Source organism: Colobus angolensis, unplaced genomic scaffold (genome assembly GCF_000951035.1).
Source record: "Colobus angolensis palliatus isolate OR3802 unplaced genomic scaffold, Cang.pa_1.0 Scaffold90, whole genome shotgun sequence".
Classification (NCBI taxonomy): Eukaryota; Metazoa; Chordata; class Mammalia; order Primates; family Cercopithecidae; genus Colobus; species Colobus angolensis.
In genome coordinates, this window is record NW_012122932.1 from 274,813 (window position 1) to 298,080 (window position 23,268).

At 38.8% G+C, this 23,268-nt stretch overlaps 1 protein-coding gene across 4 annotated transcripts in view; it reads right to left on the reverse strand.

Annotated features, from left to right (window-relative positions):
• LARS (leucyl-tRNA synthetase) overlaps positions 1–23,268 on the reverse strand; it is a 69,563-nt gene that overhangs the window by 39,091 nt on the left and 7,204 nt on the right. For 2 of the 4 annotated variants that reach the window (XM_011931472.1, XM_011931475.1), the window contains 12 exons: positions 20,174–20,261; positions 19,129–19,209; positions 15,232–15,369; positions 11,688–11,849; positions 9,080–9,192; positions 8,116–8,179; positions 6,735–6,802; positions 6,409–6,634; positions 2,566–2,653; positions 2,409–2,485; positions 1,860–1,913; positions 534–674 (listed from right to left, as the gene is read on the reverse strand). In XM_011931472.1, the coding sequence (XP_011786862.1) occupies positions 534–674; positions 1,860–1,913; positions 2,409–2,485; positions 2,566–2,653; positions 6,409–6,634; positions 6,735–6,802; positions 8,116–8,179; positions 9,080–9,192; positions 11,688–11,849; positions 15,232–15,369; positions 19,129–19,209; positions 20,174–20,261 (1,300 nt within the window). The remainder of the gene's footprint in view (positions 1–533; positions 675–1,859; positions 1,914–2,408; positions 2,486–2,565; positions 2,654–6,408; positions 6,635–6,734; positions 6,803–8,115; positions 8,180–9,079; positions 9,193–11,687; positions 11,850–15,231; positions 15,370–19,128; positions 19,210–20,173; positions 20,262–23,268) is intronic. The other 2 variants (XM_011931474.1, XM_011931473.1) reach the window with 2 other exon arrangements.

Genomic DNA, 23,268 nt, shown 5'->3' on the forward strand with positions numbered 1-23,268 from the left:
AGCACCTAACAACTTGTCTGGATTTTTATGTTCTCTAGCCTAGCCTTCTTTCCATGGAAATGTAAACCACATTACCGTATGCACAACTAGGAGAAAAGAATGGTTCAGAACATGTTTGTTGGACTCATCTGGCATTTAGTAGACATTAATAGATAAACTAACGGACTGGATAAAACTGCTTATCTAAAATATGAACTCCCTAACTAGAAGAGCAAAAAAGGGATCAGGAATTCTCCATTCAATAAACCTTTGAAGTTTACTTCATAATATGAACTAATTTGAAATATCGTGTCAAGAAATTCACTCCATAGAGATTCCTAGAGTCCACAAAAAAGAATTTCTGAAAATGCTTTTAGGCAAAGGACATGACAAAAACAAAAAATAGAAATTTGGAAATAGAATACATTCTCATATTAAGCTCTCAAATCAATGTATAGTTGAAACTATGTTAAATTTTTCTACATTTTTTCTAATTAAGAAAATCACAGAGCATGAAGTAAATCAAATAAAAACTAAAAAAAATTACTACTTACACCCTCATAAAATCCTTTTAGATATAACTTCTCCTTTGCTTCTGCAAGTTTTTCTCGGTCATTCTGGCTCTGAATTTTCAACTCATCACAAATGGTTACTGCAGAAAGATTTCCAAAACCTGGGATTTCAATGACTGGCACCTGCAGCAAACAGCAATCAGAAACATGTTCACACTGACTGAACACACAGGTCTATAGGGCACAAGTCCTTTTGCCTCTAATGTCCAATTAAGTCATTTCAGATTGTATATGTCATTATGACACTGCCACACATTCAGTAATCACAGAATGACTAACTTCCAGCTGTAAATTTGTCTTCCTACTCTCCACAGGAATATACACACAGCATACCCATACTCTGTGTATCAACAACCCCAATGCCCTTCCCCCACCACACACACCTTTCCCAGCATTCTATCCTCCACTGGCATATAATTATCTAAGTAATTCATGCTGAAACTAGCAAAATGATGTAAACCAGGGGTCCCCAACCCCAAGGATGTGGATTGGTACCAGTCCGTGGCATTAGGAACCAGGCTGCACGGCAGGAGGTGAGCAACAGGCGAGCATCACCCCCTGAGCTTCACCTCCTGTCAGATCATGGGTGGCATTAGATTCTCATAGGAGCATGAACCCTATTGTGAACTGTGCATGGAGGGATCTAGGTTGCATGTTCCTTATGAGAATCTAATGCCTGATGATCTAAGGTGGTACAGTTTCATCCCAAAACCATTCCCCTACCACACCCTGCTGGTCCATGGAAAAATTGTCTTCCACGAAGTAAGTCCCTGGCGCCAAAAAGGTTGGGGACTACTGATGTAAACAACTAATTTCATGGATGGTTATGCTTTCGGTTTACATTAACTCCTCTGGATCTTTCATGAAATGAAAATCATTTGCTAGTAATTTAAAAGTTTTTCTTCTATAGGCACTAACATGAAAATAAAAGAAACATAAAACAGAGTTGTATAGGATTTTGTTAAAGTTATTGTGGTTACAAATAAACATTCATGAAAAGGGCAAAATTTTGTCTTTAGAAGCCAGGAAACTGGTCATACTAGCAAAGCAAGCTACTATAAAACTGGAGATGCTAAAAAGCTGTTTGTTCCCAAACTGCAGGGACCAGGTAGTAAGAAAATGCTTGTTAGTTTTCCTTTTGCTCTTATCTACCATAGCAGGTATGAAATTAAAGTGAGTAAATCCTTAAGCAAACTCTCTTATTTTCATACTCCACCGATTAATTTTGTTATAAGGAAAACATGTTAGCTCTTCTTTTTTTCTGACAAAGAGATGGATGTGAATATTCTGAATTATCTATGTACTCACCGGCTCAAATGGCAAGACCATGTCATCTCTAATTCCATACTTTGCTCGTAAGGCCTACAGAAAAATTTGCAAGTTAACACTAATGATCAACACTTCGCTGGTAGAATCATTGAGAGAAGTAACCTCCAAACTTTCTTAAAACTATTATTTGTTCTCCTCTCCATAGAGGGCAAATTTCTACCTTTACCAAATATCTCAAAAGGGATCCATAACCTTCAAAAATTTAATAGCTAAAGTTATAGTGAATAGCCTAAATGAAACTGTACAGTCAAAAGCAAAAATGTACACAGACATATACCTATCACTTAAATTGAGGTTCATATGCCAGATTTCAATGAAAATGTGAATACCAGAAAACTTTTTCAAAATTCTGTGAAACGTATTTAAAAATCAAACCACAGAAAATATATAAACATCAAGAAACAAGTTAGAGGTAGCAGTTTAAAGATAAATGCATAGCTTTTTAGCCTAGTCCCACAGTGTAGTTCAGCAGTACCTAAGCAATGAGATGGTGAGGACAAAATACAAACATGAAACTCAGATACTCACTTGCTTTTTCTTCAAGTCTCTGAGGGCAGCAATATCATCAGGGGAGTCAGAAGGAACACTTGTAACCACACCAGTGCCTATAAAACAAAGTGTGGAATTAATAACTAGAACCAAAACGTGATTACCAAAATATTTCTAGAAATAAATAAACTCTTACCTTTATCCTCCTTAATAGTCAGCATTGGGAGAACATAGATCACCTTGTACGATGTTAAAGGTGCAGAAAGTGATGCACCAAGAATTTCCTGCATAAGAAAAAAATCAATATAAAAGGTGAATTCATTGTGACCATTAGAATTAAAACTATGTTAATATTTTAAGCCCTGAGAAGCTAGTAATCAAAAATATATGGCAATAAATTCAAGAGATATATTGTACAATATGGTGACTATAGGCAACAACAATGTATTTTATACTTGAAAATTGCTGTGCAGATTTTTTTAAGAAACAGTGCCTTACTATGTTGCCGAGGCTAGACTGTAGTGGCTATTCACAGGCGCTATCATAGCATTCTACCAGCTCAAACTCCTGGGTTCAGGCAAGCCTCCTGAGGTCTCAGCCTACCAAGTAGCTGGCACAACAGGTGCACACCACTGCGCCTGATTTAAATTTTAATTCTTCTCACCACATAAGTACGTAAGGTATGAATTTGTTAATTACCTCAATTTAGCCATTTCACAACATATATATATTTCAAAACATGTTGCATACCATAAATACAATTTCTGTCAATTAAAAAATGAATATAGGCTGGACACGGTGGCTAATGCCTGTAACCCCAACACTTTGGGAGGCTGAGGCAGGTGGATTGTCTGAGCTCAGGAGTTCATGACCAGCGTGGGCAACATGGTGAAACCCCCGTCTCTACTAAAATACAAAAAATTAGCCAGGCGTGGCAGCATGCGCCTGTAGTCCCAGCTATTTGGAAGGCTGAGGTGGGAGAATTGCTTGAACCAGGGAGGCGGAGGTTGTAGTGAGCCAAGATCACGCCACTGCACTCCAGCCTGGGTGACAGAGGGAGACCCTGTCTCAAAAAAATAAGGAAAAGGATATAAATAAAATACACATGAAGTAAAACAAAACACATTATTTTATACCTACTAGAGGAAAAATAATTATTTTTATTTTTATTTTATTTTTTGAGATGGAGTTCTGCTCTTGTTACTCAAGCTGGAGTGCAATGGTGCGATCTTGGCTCACTGCAACCTCCGCCTCCCAGGTTCCAGAGATTTTCCTGCCTCAGACTCCCAAACAGCTGGGATTACAGGCATGCACCACCACGCCTGGCTAATTTTTGTATTTTTAGTAGAGATGGGGTTTCACCATGTTGGCCAGATTGGTCTTGAACTCCTGACCCCAAGTGATCCACCCACCTCAGCCTCCCAAAGGGCTGGCATTACAGGCATGAGCCACTGCATCCGTCCAGGAAAAATAAATTTTAATAATTATAATAACTAAATCTGTCAATGTTATGATGACATGAGTACACTAATACATTGTTTGTGACACTGTATTCCTTGAAGAAAATATAGGAATCCACAGTAAAAGTCACAGAATGTTCCTGCAACTCAGACTCAACAACAAATTATTTTTTCTTAAACAAGTCTGCCCAATGCTGAGTTAATGCTGAGTTAATTATACTAGGAAAGCCTGGAAACAACTAAAGCTTTCAATGATAGAAAAAATTATTTAACAAAATATGTTACAGGAACAAGAATGAGTACTATACATCTATTTAAAACAGTAATTATAAAGACAAAGTAAAAGGATAGTTCTAATTTCACTTGAAAAAATCCTAAAGATTAAGCAATTTTAGACCCAGATTCTCAGACGGCAACAAAGAATTTGCAGCTGCTTGCTCTAGCTAAGGAACACGCTTTTCCTTTCCACATAATTCCCACCCATCCCATTTTATTCATATATACACACATAACCTGCCTTTATAGAATTTGCAGTCATATGGATGATAGCTAAATATTATAGCTATTTTAAAGGTTGAAACTATTTTGCAATTTATAACATCCATGTCCCTCACTCCAGAATTTGCTCAAATTAACAGGGAGAAAAGTTTAAGAATAGGAAAATATGTGTGTCCCTAATACTGTTCCCAAGAACTTCTCAGACAAAATTCCAATATTAGGAACTAAGGAGATGTGGCAGTGCTGCTTTTAACAGAAAGAGGCAGGAAACAATTCAAATGTCCATTAATAGAGAATGGTTAAGTAAATTGTGGTACAGCCAAACAATGAAATACTATGTAGCTATAAAAAATAAGAATAAAGAAACTGTTTATGTACTGACAAAATGATTGCCAAGATATAAATCAAAAAGCAAGATGTGGTACAATGCATATAAAGCATATTGCCATTTGTGTAAAAACAGAGGGACAAAGAGTATGTGCATATTCGCTTGTGTATACATGAAGTATTTCCATGATACACAAGACATAGATATTACTAACTACCTCTAGAATGGGGAACTTCTGTATCTTTTTGTGTTTTTTGAATTTTGGGACTTGTAAATATATTGCAATCAAATAAAAAGAAAGTATAAAACAAGAAATAAAACAGTTCAATTTAAAAGAACTGAGATGGTACTCTACTCACATTTTTCTTTTTAAAAAATTATTTAACATACCAAAGATCAGCATTCACTGAATGGAATTAAACACACTCAGAAATACTGATAATAAAGTAGATGCAGCCGGGTGCAGTGGCTCACGCCTGTAATCACTGCACTTTGGGAGGCCGAGGCAGGCGGATCACCTGAGATCAGGAATTCGAGCCCAGCCTGGCCAACATGATGAAACCCTGTCTCTACTAAAAACACAAAAAATTAGCTGGGTGTGGTGGCACACACCTGTAATCCCAGCTGCTCAGGAGGCTGAGGCAGGAGAATCGTTTGAACCCAGGAGGTGGAGGTTGCAGTGAGCTGAGATTGTGCCACTGAACACCAGCCTGGGCAATAAGAGCAAAACTGTTTACAAAAACAAATAAAAATAAAGTAAATGAGTTGTGTAACCATCCAGATTTAACTAATATCAACCAAGACTTTCTTCAGACGAAAAAAAAAACAAAAGCAGCTACAATTCCAAATTTAGTATTACCAGGAATTCAGGTAATAGTATTTTTAAAATAATATAATCTCTAATGCAGCTATTAAATCTCTTGGGGAGGACTGCCTATATTTTTCAACCAGATATTTACCAAGTTGAAACCTAAAAATCAAATATGCTATCTTCATGATACAGTCATACAATGAATATTACACAACAATAAAAAAAGTACTCCTACAACATGTATGAATCTCACAAACATAATGTTAAGCAAAAGAAGCCAGACACAAAACAGACTGTACAATTCCATTATGTAAAGTTCAAAAACAACAAATAATCTTTGGTGAAGTCAGAGCAGTGGTTACCTTTGGAGGAGAGAAGTGACTACTAACGATATGGACATGAGAGAGCCTTCTGGAGTGCTAAACTGTTCTATATCTTGATTTAGGTGGTGCTTACCTAAGTGTATACACATATGAAAATGCACCAAAATACACAAGACGTACATACTTTACTGCATGTACACCTCAATTTTTTTTTTTTTTTTTTTTTTTTTTTTGAGACGGAGTCTTGCTCTGTCGCCCGGGGCTGGAGTGCAGTGGCCGGATCTCAGCTCACGGCAAGCTCCGCCTCCCGGGTTCACGTCATTCTCCTGCCTCAGCCTCCGGAGTAGCTGGGACTACAGGCACCCGCCACCTCGCCCGGCTAGTTTTTTGTATTTTTTAGTAGAGACGGGGTTTCACCGTGTTAGCCAGGATGGCCTCGATCTCCTGACCTCGTGATCCGCCCGTCTCGGCCTCCCAAAGTGCTGGGATTACAGGCTTGAGCCACCGTGCCCGGCTACACCTCATTTTTTAAGGTTGTAATGCTCTTTTCTCAATATTCATTGTTGAAATTTTCCCTGAAATTTATGCATTAAAATAAAAAATCTACTATCCAACTTACCTCCCCCATTAATTCCTTAACAACAGGCACCACGCCATTGTCTTTGGTAAAGCCCTGGTATGACATATTCCTGGCTGCTCTTTGGGTACAGATGAATATATCACCATTCACCGTCTCAAATCCAATGTACTTCATATCAGGACGAACCCAACAATTTGTCTGCCCAAACATGGTCTCAGGTCTGAGAGTAGCAGCCACCAAGAAAATATTTTTACCTTTCAGGCCACTAAGAAAAAAACAAATATTGATGTAAAAACATTTTGTCAACTCTGTAACAACTATCTGATGGTTCAGAAATGATGAAGCAATTCCTCTGGCAAACCTACCTTAATTTAGATGGGTATGGCTCAAGCACCTTCAATTTGAGTAAAGTATATTCCTGAGGTCCAACACCCTAAGCAAATAAACAATACAAAAATTTGAAGGAAAAAAAAGACTTGCCTTAAACCTGCTAATCTACGTGAGAGATCTGATTCAAATCCCTAAAATGGGTTCTTGTATTACTAATTTTTTTTTCCAGAGAAGAGACTGCCAGTGGTGTGCTAACCATACCCACACAGAGAAGTCCAGTATGTTAGGAGAGATTTGGGGTAATCACTCAAAACAGTGTTTGCCAAAATGAAGGTGAGAAGACACAATCAACACTAATTCCATCCCAGGGCATGTCCCACATAGTAGTCATCAAAGAAAGATACTGGACCAGAAGTCAGAGATAATGTGTGTTCTAAACTTAGTGTGCTCCCTTACTAATGGGTGAACCCAAGGTAGTCACAATCAGAGTCTCTAAGCCTTTCTTTCCTCATTGGTAAAATAAGGATGTTGTGTCGCAGATAGGACTGTCCTGAGGAACACATAAGAGAAGGATGAAAAATGCTTTGAAAAGTCTACAAAGGATTACTGAAATCTAGGATATTGCTGCCACTGGCTATATTAAAACTTTACTGGGTCTTCTTAAGTCTCTCAAATCTTTTAAAATTTTAATCAACTCTCACTTAGATAAGTTACATCAAAATTGAAGGCTGATTTTGAAAATATGTTCAAAGATGGTAATAAAGAATGACACAATCATAGGGAATCATAAGTTCAGATGCTGGCATTGTCATTGATTGTTACTGTGCCATGGATTTAGCCAAATCACTTACTCTTGATTTACTCAAGTATTTCAGAGAATAATGTTAATAATGTGTTCTACAAGAACATAGAATGAACTTCTAGGCATGGCTAAAAGTACTTTGGAAATAAGTAAGAAGGCACATGATCAAAGCAAACATAAATGGAATCTGTGTACACCAAATCTTAGTCACATATCTCATTACCTTTCCCTGTGCTTTCTTTTTAGAGCTGTTTATTTTCCAGATGGTGCTTCACAACATTAGCATGCATATAAATCACATTGAGAGCTCGTAAAAAGATATTCCTGGGCCCCACCCCCAGAACTTTTGATTCAGCAATTTCGGGGTAAGGCTCAACAATGTGCATTCCTGTAACAAACTGATGCAGCTGTCCTCAGATGACTCTTAGGGTAGCTAGGTACTACACACAATACAGGTAGCTGTATTGATATCCTATCTCCTCTTCACACCCACCAGAGTATCAGGACAATATCCCTCAGCACTGCAAAGAAGTTATTTTTAGGTTTCTATTTCTTAAACTCTGTGGTCATATTAAGGATTACTATAATAGCTACTCTGTTTCACAAATAATCACCTCTCCAGTTTGTCTATCATGATCCATGCAAGGCTGTCCATCTTTTGGAGAATAAATGGTATACCTAAAAAATGAACAAAAAATGACAAATACTATTATACTATTCACATTTTATCCTAACATATTTGCCTATGTTGCACCTAATTTCTTACATGTCTTGTAACTAAAATTTCTGGGTAGATATCTGTATCTATTATGTGTATTCTTATGGTAGTTCCACTGTCAACCTACTTATTTAATGAAAGCTTTCTACCTTCGTCAAAGGTAATACCACTGGAAAATACACACTGATCTTGGCTTTGTGGTACTGAACAAAAGATTTAAAACATAAATTGACTTAACAAATGAAACTATCAAGGAAGTTGATTATGTAGACTAATCAAGGAAGGTAACTTATTTTCATTTCTTAAGTTATTTTCCTTGATTAATCTACATAATCAAGGAAGAATCTTAATTTATAGAACAAAATATAAAATAAAACACAAATAAAATGATTACTTTTCTTCTTGGTAGGGAATACTGAACAGAATCTTTAGTAAGATAATAAAAGTCCACACTCCCATTCTCCCTGGTCATATCTGTCATAAACATGAAGCAGCCCAGAGAAATTAAGACACTGGTAAGGAAAAAAGGAAAACAAAGGATACAAAAGAATAGAAATGAAGTATTTTCAAAGCAGAAAGATAATGAAAAAAGAAGGCTACAAGGTGTTTATTTATTCACGTAAGCAATCCTCCTGCCCCATCCTCCCAAGCAGCTAGCACTACAGGTGCATGCCACCATGCCTGGCTAAATTTTTTTATACAGAGAAAGATGTGGTCTTGTTTTGTTGCCCAGACTGCTCTCAAACTCCTGGTCTCAAGCAATCCCCTCACCTCAGTTTCCCAAAGCACTGGGATTATACGCATGAACCTCCATGCCCAACTGATTTTTGCTTTATTATGCTCAAGTACAACAAACTTACCGCTTCCCAAATTTAATTTTGTTTCTTTCTCTTAATGTTAAAAATTGCCATCTGACAAATGAATCATAGTAAGGATTAACATCAGTGGTGATGAAGGAACGACGCCAGTCTACCTATAAAAGGAAAATGTTAAAAGGCAATTATTGAGAAATACACAAATTTTGCTTGAGTAAGAATTCCTATGAATCAATTATTTACTCTTCTAACTTAGAATCAGATCAACTACTAAAAAAATATTTTCCAAGTTCCACTATTAAAAGTATATCACAATTACCTTAATTTACTTAATTAAAGTATGTTTTTAAGCATATACATTTACATATTAACAAACATACAGAAGCTATAATAAATTAAGAAGAAACATTTAATCCTACCTTTATGTATTCCTAAATATTCAAGTTAAACTTGGGCTTCTTCATATTCTTTGAATAAAGCTCCTTTCTACTACTTGTTAATATGTCAATATACATTCCAATTCAACAAACAGTAAAGTATCCAACAAATTACCCATAAGCAAATTAGACCCATAAGCAATGTTAGGTTCTAGTCGAACAATAACAGTACTAATTCTTTAGTGGCATACAGGGGAAATATATTATTCTAAAATTAAGAGTTGGTCCAAATCTCATATAATCACACAAATATACAGACATATCTGGGAGATACTGTGGCTTTGGTTATAAACCAACACAACAAAACAAGTCACACAAATTTTTTTATTTCCCAAGGCATATATGTTATATTTATACTATATTGAATTATATTAAGTGTGCAATAAACTTATATTTTAAAAGACAATGTATATACCTCAATTTTAAAATACCTCATTGCTAGGCCGGGCGCGGTGGCTTAAGCATGTAATCCCAGCACTTTGGGAGGCCGAGACGGGCGGATCATGAGGTCAGGAGATCGAGACCATCCTGGCTAACACAGTGAAACACCGTCTCTATTAAAAAATACAAAAAACTAGCCGGGTGAGGTGGTGGGTGCCTGTAGTCCCAGCTACTCGGGAGGCTGAGGCAGGAGAATGGTGTAAACCTGGGAGGCGGAGCTTGCAGTGAGTTGAGATCCGACCACTGCACTCCAGCCTGGGGGACAGAGCGAGACTCCATCTCAAAAAAAAAAAAACCTCATTGCTATAAAATGCTAATAATCATCTGAGCCTTCAGTGAGTTGTAATCTTTGTGCTGGTGGAGAGTCTTACCTCAATGTTGACAGCTGCTGACTGATCAAAGAAGTGGCTATTGAAGGTTGTGATGGCTATGGCAATTTCTTAAACTAACACAACAATGAAGTTTGCCACATCCCTTGACTCTTCCTTTCACAAAAGATTTCTCTGTAGCATGTGATGCTGTTTGATAGCATTTTACTCATAATAGAACTTTCAAAATTGGGAGTGGGCCAGGCATGGTGGTTCACACCTGTAATTCCAGCACTTTGGGAGGCCAAGGCAGGCGGACCACTTGAGGTCAGGAGTTTGACACCCGCCTGGCCAACATGGTGAAACCCTGTCTCTACTAAAAATACAAAACTTAGCCAGGCATGTTGGCAGATGGCTGTAATCCCAGCTACTAGAGAGGCTGAGGCAGAAGAATAGCTTAAACCCAGGAGGCAGAGGTTGCAGTGAGCCGAGATCACGCCACTGCACTACAGCCTGGGTGACAGAGTGAGACTCCATCTCAAAAAACAAAAACAAAAAAACTTTTCCTTGCATTCACAACGTGGCTGACTTGGTCAAGAGGCCTAGCTTTTAGCCTGTCTTGCCTTTCAACATGCCTTCCCCACTAAGCTTAATGATTTCTTGCTTTTTACTTAAAGTGAGAGACATGCGACTCTCCCTTTCACATAGAGGCCATTATAAAGTTAATAACTGGCTTCATTTCAAGATTGTTGTTTATTAGAAAACAAGGAAACCCGGCCGGGCGCGGTGGCTCACGCCTGTAATCCGAGCACTTTGGGAGGCCAAGGTGGGAGGATCGTGAGGTCAGGAGATCGAGACCATCTTGGCTAACACAGTAAAACCCCATCTCTACTAAAAATACAAAAAATTAGCCGGGCGTGGTGGTGGGTGCCTGTAGCCCCAGCTACTCGGGAGGCTGAGGCAGGAGAATGGCGTGAACCCGGGAGGCAGAGCTTGCAGTGAGGCGAGATCACGCCACTGCACTCCAGCCTGGGCAACAGAGCCACACTCTGCCTCAAAAAAAAGAAAAAAAAAAAAGAAAACAGAGAAACCAAGGGAGAGAAAGAAGGAAACAAGCCAGTCAGTGCAGCAGTCAGAATACAAACATTTACCAATTAAGTTTGCCATCTTATATGGGTATAGTGCGTGGCAACCCAAAAAAAATAGAATAATAACATCAAAGATCACTGAATATAGATCACCATAACAGATAATAAAGTTTGAAATACTAAAATAATTGCCAAAATGTGACATGAAGCAAGCAAATACTGTTGGAAAAATGGTGCCACTAGACTTGTTCAACACAGGGTTGCCACAAATCCTCAATTGGTAAAAAAAAATCAGTTCCTGGAAAGCACGATAAAGCAAAAGCACAATAAAAAAGCACATACTTGTAAATGCTTTCCTCGTATTTCTTTATAGACATACCTTCAAACCCATTCTCTTTAAATCCTGAATAGCCAGTGGCGGGAAATAATCAAGCCAATGTTCTGCTTCAGAAAAATTTACTATCTCTGTATCAGACAGACCAAGGGATTTCATAATGCCCCACTGGTATTTAGAAGATCCAGCTTTAGCAGCAGCTTTACTCTGAAAATAATGGAGAAAAATAAACTCGATCAAAGAATAACCAACACTCCAATGACCCAAGATATTAAAAAAAAAAAAAAAAAAAAGGAAAAACCAAAAATTGCCTAACATCTAGGACCACAGTAATTTTAAGTAAATAATCCCATTTGGTAAATTTTTTACATTCTAAAATAATGCTGATACAGCAGAACACTGCAGGAATTAGTTGTACTACTTAGTCTGTCAAACTGTATAGCCAAGATATCAGTCAAGAAACTGGCACCAACTAAATGGAGGGCAACATAAAAAACTACCCATCATGAAGGTAAGATCTCAGTACCAAACCTTGTTTCTTTTATCCTCATACCACATTTACCTTATTTACCTATACAGAGGCTACTCACAGGCTGGGCACGGTAGCTCACGCCTGTAATCCCAGCACTTTGGGAGGCCGAGGAGGACGGATCACAAGGTCAGAAGATCGAGACCATCCTGGCTAATACGGTGAAACCCTGTCTCTACTAAAAATACAAAAAATTACCCGGACGTGGTGGCGGGTGCCTGAAGTCCCAGCTACTCGGGGGACTGAGGCAGGAGAATGGTGTGAACCCAGGAGGCGGAGCTTGCAGTGAGCCGAGATCACGCCACTGCACTCCAGCCTGGGCGACAGAGCGAGACTCCGTCTCAAAAAAAAAAAGAGGCTACTCACAAGACTTTCCTCCTTTTCCAAAAATTATGAATATCAAAAAGACAACCAAATGCCAGAAGTTGAAGGTAGGAAATTTGGTTAAACTGTAACACTATAATAAGGCAGCATAAGAAAATGCTGGGGCTGCCAGACTTGCTCTATATGACACTGTGCTGGTAGAAACATGACTGCAGGCATTTTCAAATCTACAGAATTATACACCACAAACAGGAAATTTTGGACCAGGCACAGTAGCTCACACCTGTAATCCCAGCACTTTGGGAGGCCGAGGTGGGCAGATCACGAGGTCAGGTCTTGGAGACCAGCCTGGCCAATGTGGTGAAACCCTGTCTCTACTAAAAATACGAAAATTAGCCGGGCATGGTGGTGAGCGCCTGTAATCCCAGCCACTCTGCTGAAGCAGGAGAATCGCTTGAACCGAGAGGCGGAGGTTTCAGTGAGCTGAGACTGTGCCTCTGTACTCCAGCCGAGGTGACAGAGAGAGACTCCATCTCAAACAACAACAACAACAACAACAATAATAATACAAAAATTAGCTGGGCGTGGTGGCACACGCCTGTAATCCCAGCTATTTGGGAGACTAAAACATGAGAATTGCTTGAACCCAGGAGGCAGAGGTTGCAGTGAGCCAAGACTGTGCCACTGTACTCCAGCCTGGGTCACAGAGCAAGACTATGTCTTGAAAAAAACAAAAAAAAAGTAAATTTTATGGTATGTAAATTTTTTAACCAGGATGTTGGAGGAACCTAAGGAGGAATGCAGACTGTGACAAATCTATCTAACTGCATTACAAATATATTATATAACCACGCTCAAGGGGAAGGGAAGAAAGGAGTTGATCTAGGCAGTTTTGGAAAACAGTGTGATTAGATTCTAAAGACAAAAAGAATTACACACAAACACTGTACTTTAGTCAGTAAAACTATTTCTCCCAGGGGTATAGGCTGGCAATTATGAAACTACTTTACTAGTAGTCTAGGATTGAACAAATAAATATACTATAGGTAATGAGAGCCAAGTGTCTCACTGTTGTAGTAAGAAGTCACAAATAAACCAAGGGAAAATGCTAGAATGACACCCATGGTGCTAAAACGGAGCCAGGGGTATCAATATGAACTTACTTTTTAAATAAACATTCAAATAGATAAAGAAATAAAAACAGATGTGTATGCATGGCTTAGCAGACATAAATATATTTCCTTGCTCTTTCCACTGAGAGTGCCTAGAAGCAGTGATACCCCAGGTAATGAGCACACCCAGCATTCAGACCTTAGTTTCTGAATACCATTCTTCAATAAAAGAAACCTTGGAGAAGCGGTTGATTCCTTGGTTGAATCGTGGAAAATAAAAGATAAGCCTGGAACAGCTTGTGACACCATAAAGTAAAAAAGTGCTTTGAACAAAGGAAGATGAGGGAATGTCTAACGGACACAGGAGCCAAGCTAAAAAAACTCCCAATGGCCAAAGCTAAAACAATTTATTTACTCTAGCTTTATTCCAATAAAAAAGAACAATCTGACAACCAATTTTGGTGTTGTTAACAACCACACACACACATACACACACACACACACAAAAAAAAACAAACCAATAGCCAGGCACAGTGGTACAAGCCTATATAGTTCCAGCTACTCAGGAGACTGAGGTGAGAAGACAGCTTGAGCTCCGGAGCTGAAGGCCAGCAACATAGTGAGACTCCATCTCTTAAAAAACAAAAAGCTCAATGGTATTAATAACCTAAAGAATAAAGTAAATATCCATGAATCCATATTACATAGAAAGGACAGAATAAGTAAGTGGGGGAGAAAAGACAGCTCTTCCTTTCAGAAGAATTATAGATAATAAATGTAAAAAGAATGAGGGAAATGGAAAATCACGATTAGAAGACTACAGTAATAACTGTTGTAGGCAAGATCCACTGATGAATGCTAAAATTAATGAGCAAATATTTAAAAAGAAACACAGTATTATTTCCATGGCCTCAAAAGATTTCTCCCAAAATATATATTAATTATAAAAACAAAAATGAAATCTTTACAGGAGAAAAACCTGGCAGACACCATCTTAACCAAAGATCAATGTTAACATCACCAATAATAAGACATATCAGTATCATATAGTCCCTAATGTTTGAGAAGGACAAATTACCTCTCTAATAGTCTTCCTCCAAATCAATAACCTCAATCTAACGATGAGAAAGCATTGAACAAACTCAAACTGAGGCATAATCTATAATTATCTGACCAGTATTCATTAAAAGTATAAAGGTCATGGAAGAAAATGAAAGAAAAGATTAAGGAAACATAGTAAGGACACATAACAACTAACTGCAATGTGGGATCCTGGATTGGACATTGGAAGAGAAAAGGACATTAGTGAAAACACTGGTAAAATCCAAAAAGTCTAAAAAATACTACTGTACTGATGTTAATTCCTTAATTTGAAAAATAGTATCATAGTTATGTAAGATGTAACATCTCTATACTATCTTGCAGTTCTTCTGTATATCTAAAATTACTTCAAAAAAGAGGAAAAAGGCAATAGGAAGTCAGAAAGATAATTGTTTGCTTTGATACTTTAAAAAAATTATCTAGTACATTTTATGTGTTGGGCACTGTGCTAGTACTGGGAATGCACATATAAATCAGAAAAATATAAAACTTCAACCAACATAAATATCAACCACTATCAAACCTTTTTTCCTTTAGCTTTATCCTTAATTATTATATCTTCTGTTTTAACATTTGTTTCTTCCTCTTCCTCTTCTTCATCTGGAAAATCCGGGGGGCAACCATACAGCTCTATTTCTCTTTTCAACTTATCAGCACATGCCTACAACAAACATTAGAGATAATAAAGTTCAAAATTCAAGGTAGACACAATTTCAGTTCTTTATTGTTTTATTGCCAACTAAAATTGATTCTGAAATTTTTTGCAATACCTTGATATATATGTGGCTCCACTACAGAAAACCGAAACGAAGGCTGGGAGCAGTGGCTCATACCTATAATCCCAGCACTTTGGGAGGCTGAGGCAAGCAGATCACTTGTCAGGAGTTCGAGACCAGCCTGGCCAACATGATGTCTCTACTAAATATAAAAATTAGCTGGGCATGGTAGCACATGCCTGTAATCCCAGCTACTCAGGAGATTGAGGTGAGAGGATCACTTAAACCCAGGAGGCAGAGGGTGCAGTGAGCCGAGATTACACCACTGCACTCTAGCCTGGGCGATAAAGCAAGAATGAGCCCCATGTCTCAAAATAAATAAATAAAGGTATAAATCATGTACCTCAAAATTCACTAATTTATAAATTAGTATTTTTTTTATAAATTAGTATTTTACCTCATTTACTCACAAACATTTATTCAACACCCAGAATATTCAATATAGTATATTATATACTGTATATATTAGATGTATAAAGATATAGGAAACATAATGTGTTATCATTTTGGATAACATTAATAACATTGTTTCTCAATTTAAAGATTACTGTCACATATACTCTATTAGTTATCATCACAAGCCTACCAAGTAGATAGGATAGGCTTTAAGTCAGAAAACAGAGATGAAGTGATTTACCTTAAGGTTATATATACAGCTAGCAAAGTTACAGACTTAACCCTGGACTTTCCACTCTAGCTCTTATCAATTATACCACAATGAGTCCACTGTCAAAAACAAAGATGACACCAAGTAAACGCTGTTAAAGTTATGAGAAAAATAAGAAATACAGAAGTAAAAAATTTTTAAATGGAAAAGTCTCTTCTATCTAGAAGAATTTCAACCACTAATACAATAATAAAAACAGGCAAGGATGTTTAAAGGATGCTAAAACCACTGGGTTATTGAGTAACAGGACATTCAGAGGCTCTCAAAGTGTTATCCTATAGATTACTTTTTAATTTCTTTCTTTTTTTTTGAGATGGAATTTTACTCTTGTTGCCCAGACTGGAGTGCAATGGCACAGTTTGGGCTCACTGCAACCCCTACCTCCCAGGTTCAAGCAATTCTCCTCCCACAGCCTCCAAAGTAGCTGGAATTACAGGTGCATGCCACCACGCCTGGCTAATTTTTTTACTTTTAGTAGAGATGGGGTTTCACCACGTTGGCCAGGCTGGTTTCAAACTCCTGACCTCATGTGATCCTCCCACCTCAGCCTCCCGAATGCTGGGATTACAGGCGTGAGCCACCGTGCCTAGCCTTACTTTTTAATTTTATAGGAGGAAAAGTCACCTTTAGAATGAGGAAACCTGGCAGGATTAACTTAATTTCACTAAAATGGGACAAATTGCCATTTTATATGCTTTTAAGGTGATACAACGGGAAGTTTATACCTCAACAATGAAGTATTCTTGTCAAAATATTTAGCCCAACCCTAATCATGAAAAAACAGTCAGAAAACTCGTATCATGGGACATTCTACAAAATAACTAGCTTAGACTTCAAAAACATCAATATCACGAAAACTACAAAATAGTGAAAAGAATGGATAACAAGATGCAATGTGTGCTCCACAAAATAAAAAGTGAAAAACAGCAGAGCATGGTGGCTCATGCCTGTAATCCCAGCACTCTGGGAAGCCAAGGCAGGCGGATCACTTGAGGCCAGGAGTTCGAGAGCAGCCTGCCCAATATGGTGAAACCCTATTTCCACTAAAACTACGAAAAATTAGCCAGGCGTGGCAGCAGGCACCTGTAATCCCAGATATTCAGGAGGCTGAGGCAAGAGAATCACATGAACCTGGGAGGCAGAGGTGAGCCAAGATCGCACTCCGCACCACTGCACTCCAGACTCAGTAACAGAGCAAGAATCCATCCCAAAACAAAAAAAAAGGGAAAAACAAGGGCCGGGCGCGGTGGCTCAAGCCTGTAATCCCAGCACTTTGGGAGGCCGAGACGGGCGGATCACGAGGTCAGGAGATCGAGACCACCCTGGCTAACATGGTGAAACCCCGTCTCTACTCAAAACTACAAAAAACTAGCCGGGCGAGGTGGCGGCGCCTGTAGTCCCAGCTACCCGGGAGGCTGAGGCAGGAGAATGGTGTGAACCCGGGAGGTGGAGCTTGCAGTGAGCTGAGATCCGGCCACAGCACTCCAGCCTGGGGACAGAGTGAGACTCTGTCTTAAAAAAAAAAAAAAAAAGGGAAAAACAGAAGGGAAGGCCATTTTGAGTCTACAGAAATTTGACTACAGATTAGATGAAGATGGTAATATAATATCAATGTTGAATTTCTTGGAGGGGATAACAGGACTCTGATAATGTAGAAGAATGCCCTTATTCTCAGAATACATGCTGAAGTATTTAGCAACGACATGTCATGATGTCTGCAACTTTCTTTCAAAAAGTTCACAGAAAAAGAGAGAGAAGGGGGAGAAGGGCCAGGTGTGGTGGCACACACCTATAATCCCAGCACTTTGGGAGGCCAAGGTGGGTGGATTACCTGAGGTCAGGAGTTTGAAACCAGTCTGGCCAACATGGGAAAACCCCGTCTGTACTAAAAGTACAACAGTGCACTCCAGCCTGGGTGACAGAGCAAGACTCCAACTCAAAAAAAAAATTTTTTTTATTTAAAAAAAGAAGAAAAAGAGAGAGAGAAGCACGCATGCAAGCATGTGTGCTGAGAGACAGAACTAAAACAAATATGGCAAACGTTAATACTTTGTAACTACAGGTGAACGGTGGAGGGTGTTCATTGTACTACCATTCCACCTTTTCTGTAGGACTGATGTTCTTTAAAATAAAAGGTTGGAGAAGGCCAGGCATGGTGGCTCATGCTTGTAATCCCAATACTTCAGAAGGCCGAGGTGGGTGGATCAACTGAAGTCAGGAGTTCCAGACCAGCCTAGCCAACACGGTGAAACCTCATCTCTACTAAAAATATAAAAATTAGCCAGGCGTGGTAGCGGGTGCCTGTAATCCCAGCTACTCGGGAGGTTGAGGCAGAAGAATCACTTGAACCTGGGAGAAGGAGTTTGCAGTGAGCCAAGATCACACCATTGCACTGCAGCCTGGACGACAAAAGCAAAACTCCGTTTCAAAAAATAAATAAATAAAGTAAAATAAAATAAAATGTTGGAGAATACAAAGAAACAGGATTTAAATTTCCTAATCCTATTATATAAGGGAATCCTTTCAACTCTACTTTTCTTTCCTATTCTTCATTGAGAATTATTTCTAATACAAACTTAACACAAATGAAGATATTTGCAAAAATGATCAAAATACAATACAACCGTTTATTACTTTATGCCGGCATCTTACATATGTCACAAGTGCACAATGGCTGTACATTTTTCCTTTCACTAAAATAGAATCAGTTATTACCTAATTGTAATACAGACATAAATATACAAGGCAACCAAAAGACATTAAAATCACTTAGTGATCACTTAGACCATAATGGATGCCCTTTATTTAAGCACTTCTTCAAATGTTATTTTTAAATAAATTTTCACTATAATAAATTCAACTCATTTCATAGTTTAATGCAGCAATACTTGAAAATCCTATTTTAAGCTCTTGAATTGGGTATTACTATTAGATCCAAACTAAAAAGAGTAGAAACCAATCTTATTAGCAATCTTACCTTAATAGGCATTCCAGTACAGTGCAGGCCAAAGGGAAACAGACAACATTTTCCTTTCAATCGCTGGTACCCTACAGCAAACTACAGAAATAAAATCAAATTTAAATTGCAAATGTAAATGCCAAATACAAAATGTGAACTTTTCACACAAAAAAATTAGTTTAGTTTTCTTCTTTACATCCTCCTTTGGAACCCCAGTTAGATTTTAGGCATTCCAAAACTCACCAAACTAGGAATTACTTTTGAATATGCATACATGCCCAGACCTTTGCACACATACATACACGGCACATGAAAATTAAATATAAAAGTTAAATTACTTAAATGGGCCGGGCGCAGTGGCTCATGCCTGTAATCCCAGCACTTTCAGAGGCTGAGGCTGGTGCATCACAAGGTCAAGAGTTTGAGGCCATCCTGGCCAATATGGTGAAATCCTGTGTCTACTAAAAATACAAAAATTAGCTGGGCATAGTGGCGCATGCCTGTAGTCCCAGCTACTCGAGAGGCCCAGGAGGCAGAGGTTGCAGTGAGCTGAGATCAGGCCACTGCACTCCAGCCTGGCGACAGAGCAAGACTCCATCTCAAAAAATAAATAGGCCGGGCGCAGTGGCTCAAGCCTGTAATCCCAGCACTTTGGGAGGCCGAGACAGGCGGATCACGAGGTCAGGAGATCGAGACCATCCTGGCTAACCCGGTGAAACCCCGTCTCTACTAAAAAATACAAAAAACTAGCCAGGCGGGGTGGCGGGCGCCTGTAGTCCCAGCTACTCGGTAGGCTGAGGCAGGAGAATGGCGTAAACCCGGGAGGCGGAGCTTGCAGCGAGCTGAGATGGGGCCACCGCACTCCAGCCCGGGCGACAGACCGAGACTCCGTCTCTAAATAAATAAATAAATAAATAAATAAAACTTAAATATAAAAATTATGCTTTAAGGAATTTTAAGTTCTTTTAACAGGAAATAATAAATTCTATAGATGCCATTTTCCTCAAAACAATATTCGTTAAAAACCTTGCTCCCCATCATAGCAAACATAGGGAAACATTACCTCACATTTGGATAAAGAAAACGTGTGTCCCAAATGAAGGCGTCCATTCATATATGGATATGGGAAGGTTACAAAATACTTGCCCTTGCTGCAAAACAACAATATAAAAAAGAAAGTATAGAAGAATAAATGTTAAGTTCCTTTTACAATAAGGAAGTGGGGTGAAAGAAGTGCTTAATATTTTTTAAGTTTAATTATTTAAAAAATATTTAAAAGTAAATTTATAAATCCAGAAATGTAAAACTCTCTAAAATTGAAAATTACTTTAGATTTACAAAGAATAAGACATTTATAGGTTGCTATTAAGAATTAAATAGCCTTGTAACAAATACTAGAGGTTTAATTTAAACTAAAATACTTGAGTAAAGATAATATACTAGGTCAGGCGAGGTGGCTCACACCTGTAATCCCAACACTTTGGGACGCCAAGGCTGGCAGACTGCTTGAGGCCAGGAGTTCGAGACCAGCCTGGGCAACATGGTGAAACCCTGTCTCTACTAAAAATACAAAAACTAGGTGGGCATGGTGGCATGCGCTGATAATCCCAGCTACTCTAGTGGTTGAGGCATGAGAATCAAGAATCGCCTGAACCTGAGAGGCAGAGGTTGCAGTGAGCTGAGATGATGCCACTGCACTCCAGCCTGGGCAAAAGTGAGACTCCATCTCAAAATAATAATAATACTAATAATAATAAACTAAAAAAAAAAAAATTATTTAATACCCTATGAACCTAGGCTATTTAATGTTTTACTGAATAAATGAGATTTGTTTTCACTAGATACGAGATATATATAAAGTAATTCAAAGTCCCTCAGGTAATATTAAACATCCTCAATATTACATGATATGTGACAGATTCACTTTAAAAGCATCCTTTAAAGCTTCTTAAATTTTTTTAAATTTTTTAGTTGTTTTGGTAAAGACGGGGTTCTCAGTATAAGAACCACCATGAGCATGAGCTCATGAGCCACCATGCCTGGCCTGTATTCTTTTTTCTTATGAAGAATATCTAACATACATACTATGTTATGAAGCATAATGAAATGAACACTTGTAAACATACCATCTGACTTATGAACCCACTGAAACTACCTGTTTCCTCTCTACCGTCCCACAAGAGAAACCAATATTCTGAAATTAGCTTTTATCATTCCCTTGTTTTTGAATAGTTTGCACACTTGCCAGCACCCTTAAACAATTTATCATTTAGTTTTGCTCACTGGTGAGTTTTATACAAAAAAACGGCATACTTCATATAGATTTCTGCAATTTGCCTTCTTCACTTGACATTATATTACTTTCTTCAGTGTTACTGCGTACACCTATAGTTAATTCTCTTTCACTAAACAAAGCAGCTTTTTCAGTTCACTTTTAATTATTTTAAATTACCTTAAAGTTAACCAAACCTCCAGAAGCAAATAGAAGCTTCAAAGTATAGCTTAAAGTATAACACCAGAGACTGTATTACAGCCATTTCTTTTCCTCTTGAAAAACAAAACAAAACATAGGCTGGGGCCTGGTGGCTCACACGTGTAATCCTAGCATTTTGAGAGGTCAAGGCAAGTGGATCACCTGAGGTTGGGAGTTCGAGACCAGCCTAACGTGGAGAAACTCCGTCTCTACTAAAAATACAAAATTAGCCAGGTGTGGTGGCACATGCCTGTAATCCCAGCTACAGGGGAGGGTGAGGCAGGAGAATCGCTTGAATCCAGGAATCAGAGGTTATGGTGAGCCAAGATCACACCATTGTGCTCCAGCCTGGGCAACAAGAGCAAAACTCCGTATCAAAAAAATACATATATATCCATTAGAACATAGCTTAATAAGCAAGGAAAACATACTTTTGAATCAGAAAGTCCTAAAAACAAGCCCAGGCCCAGTCAATTCCCAGTGATGTAACACCTTGAACTGGCTACTTAGCCTCTCTGTGCCTCATTTTCCTCAGCTGTAAAAGAGAAATTTTAAAAGTTGTTAACCTTAAAGGATATTGAGAAGATTAAGGCCAGCCATGGTAGCTCAAACCTGTAATCCCAACAGTTTGGGAGGCAAAGGTGGGAGGATTACTTGAGCCCAGGAGTTCAAGACTAGCCTGGGTAAGACAGCGAAATTTCTTTTCTACAAAAGAAATTTTTAAAAGGCTGGGCGCAGTGGCCCATGCTTATAATCCCAGCACTTTGGGAGGCCAGGGTGGGCAGATCACTTGAGCCCAGGAGTTGAGACCAGCCTCAGCAACATAACAAGACCCCATTTCTACTAAAAATAGAAAAATTAGCTGGGTGTGGTGGTGTGCACCTATAGTCCCAGCTACTCAGAAGGCTGAGGTGGGAGGATCACCTCAGCCCAGGAGACAGAGGCTGCAGTGAGCTGAGATCACACAACTGCACTCCAGCCTGGGTGACAGAGGCTCACTCTATCTGACACCACAGACTTTGTCTCCAAATTAAAAAAAAAAAAAAAAAAGATTATGGCCAGGGGCAGTGGCTCACACCTACAATCCCAGCACTTTGGGGGCAGGTGGATCATCTGAATTTGAGACCAGATTGGCCAACGTGGCAAAACCCCATCTCTATTAAAAATAAAAATTAAAAATTAGCTGGGTGTGGTGGCACGCGCCTGTAATCCCAGCTACTGGGGAGGCTGAGGCAGGAGAATCATTGAACCCGGGAGGCAGAGGTTGCCGTGAGCCGAGATCATGCCACTGCACTCCAGCCTAGGCAAGAGAGCAAGACGCCACCTCAAAAAAATTTTTAAAAAATTAAAAGATAAAATGAGGCCGGGAGTGATGGCTCATGTCTTATAATCTTAAGAGCTTTGAGAGGCCAAGGCAGAAGGATTACTTGAAGCCAGGAGTTTGAGACCAGCCTGGGCAACATAACAAGACCCTGTCTCTAAGAAAAAACAAATTAGCCAGGCATGGTGGCACATGCCTGTAGTCCCAGCTACTCAGAAGGCCAAGGAAGAAGGACTGCTTGAGCTCGGGAGTTTAAGGTTACAGTGAGATATGCTTGTGCCACTGCACTCCAGCTTGAATGACAGAGCAAGACTTTGTCTAAAAAAAAAAAAGAAAGAAAAAGGCTAGGTGTGCTGCCTCGGGG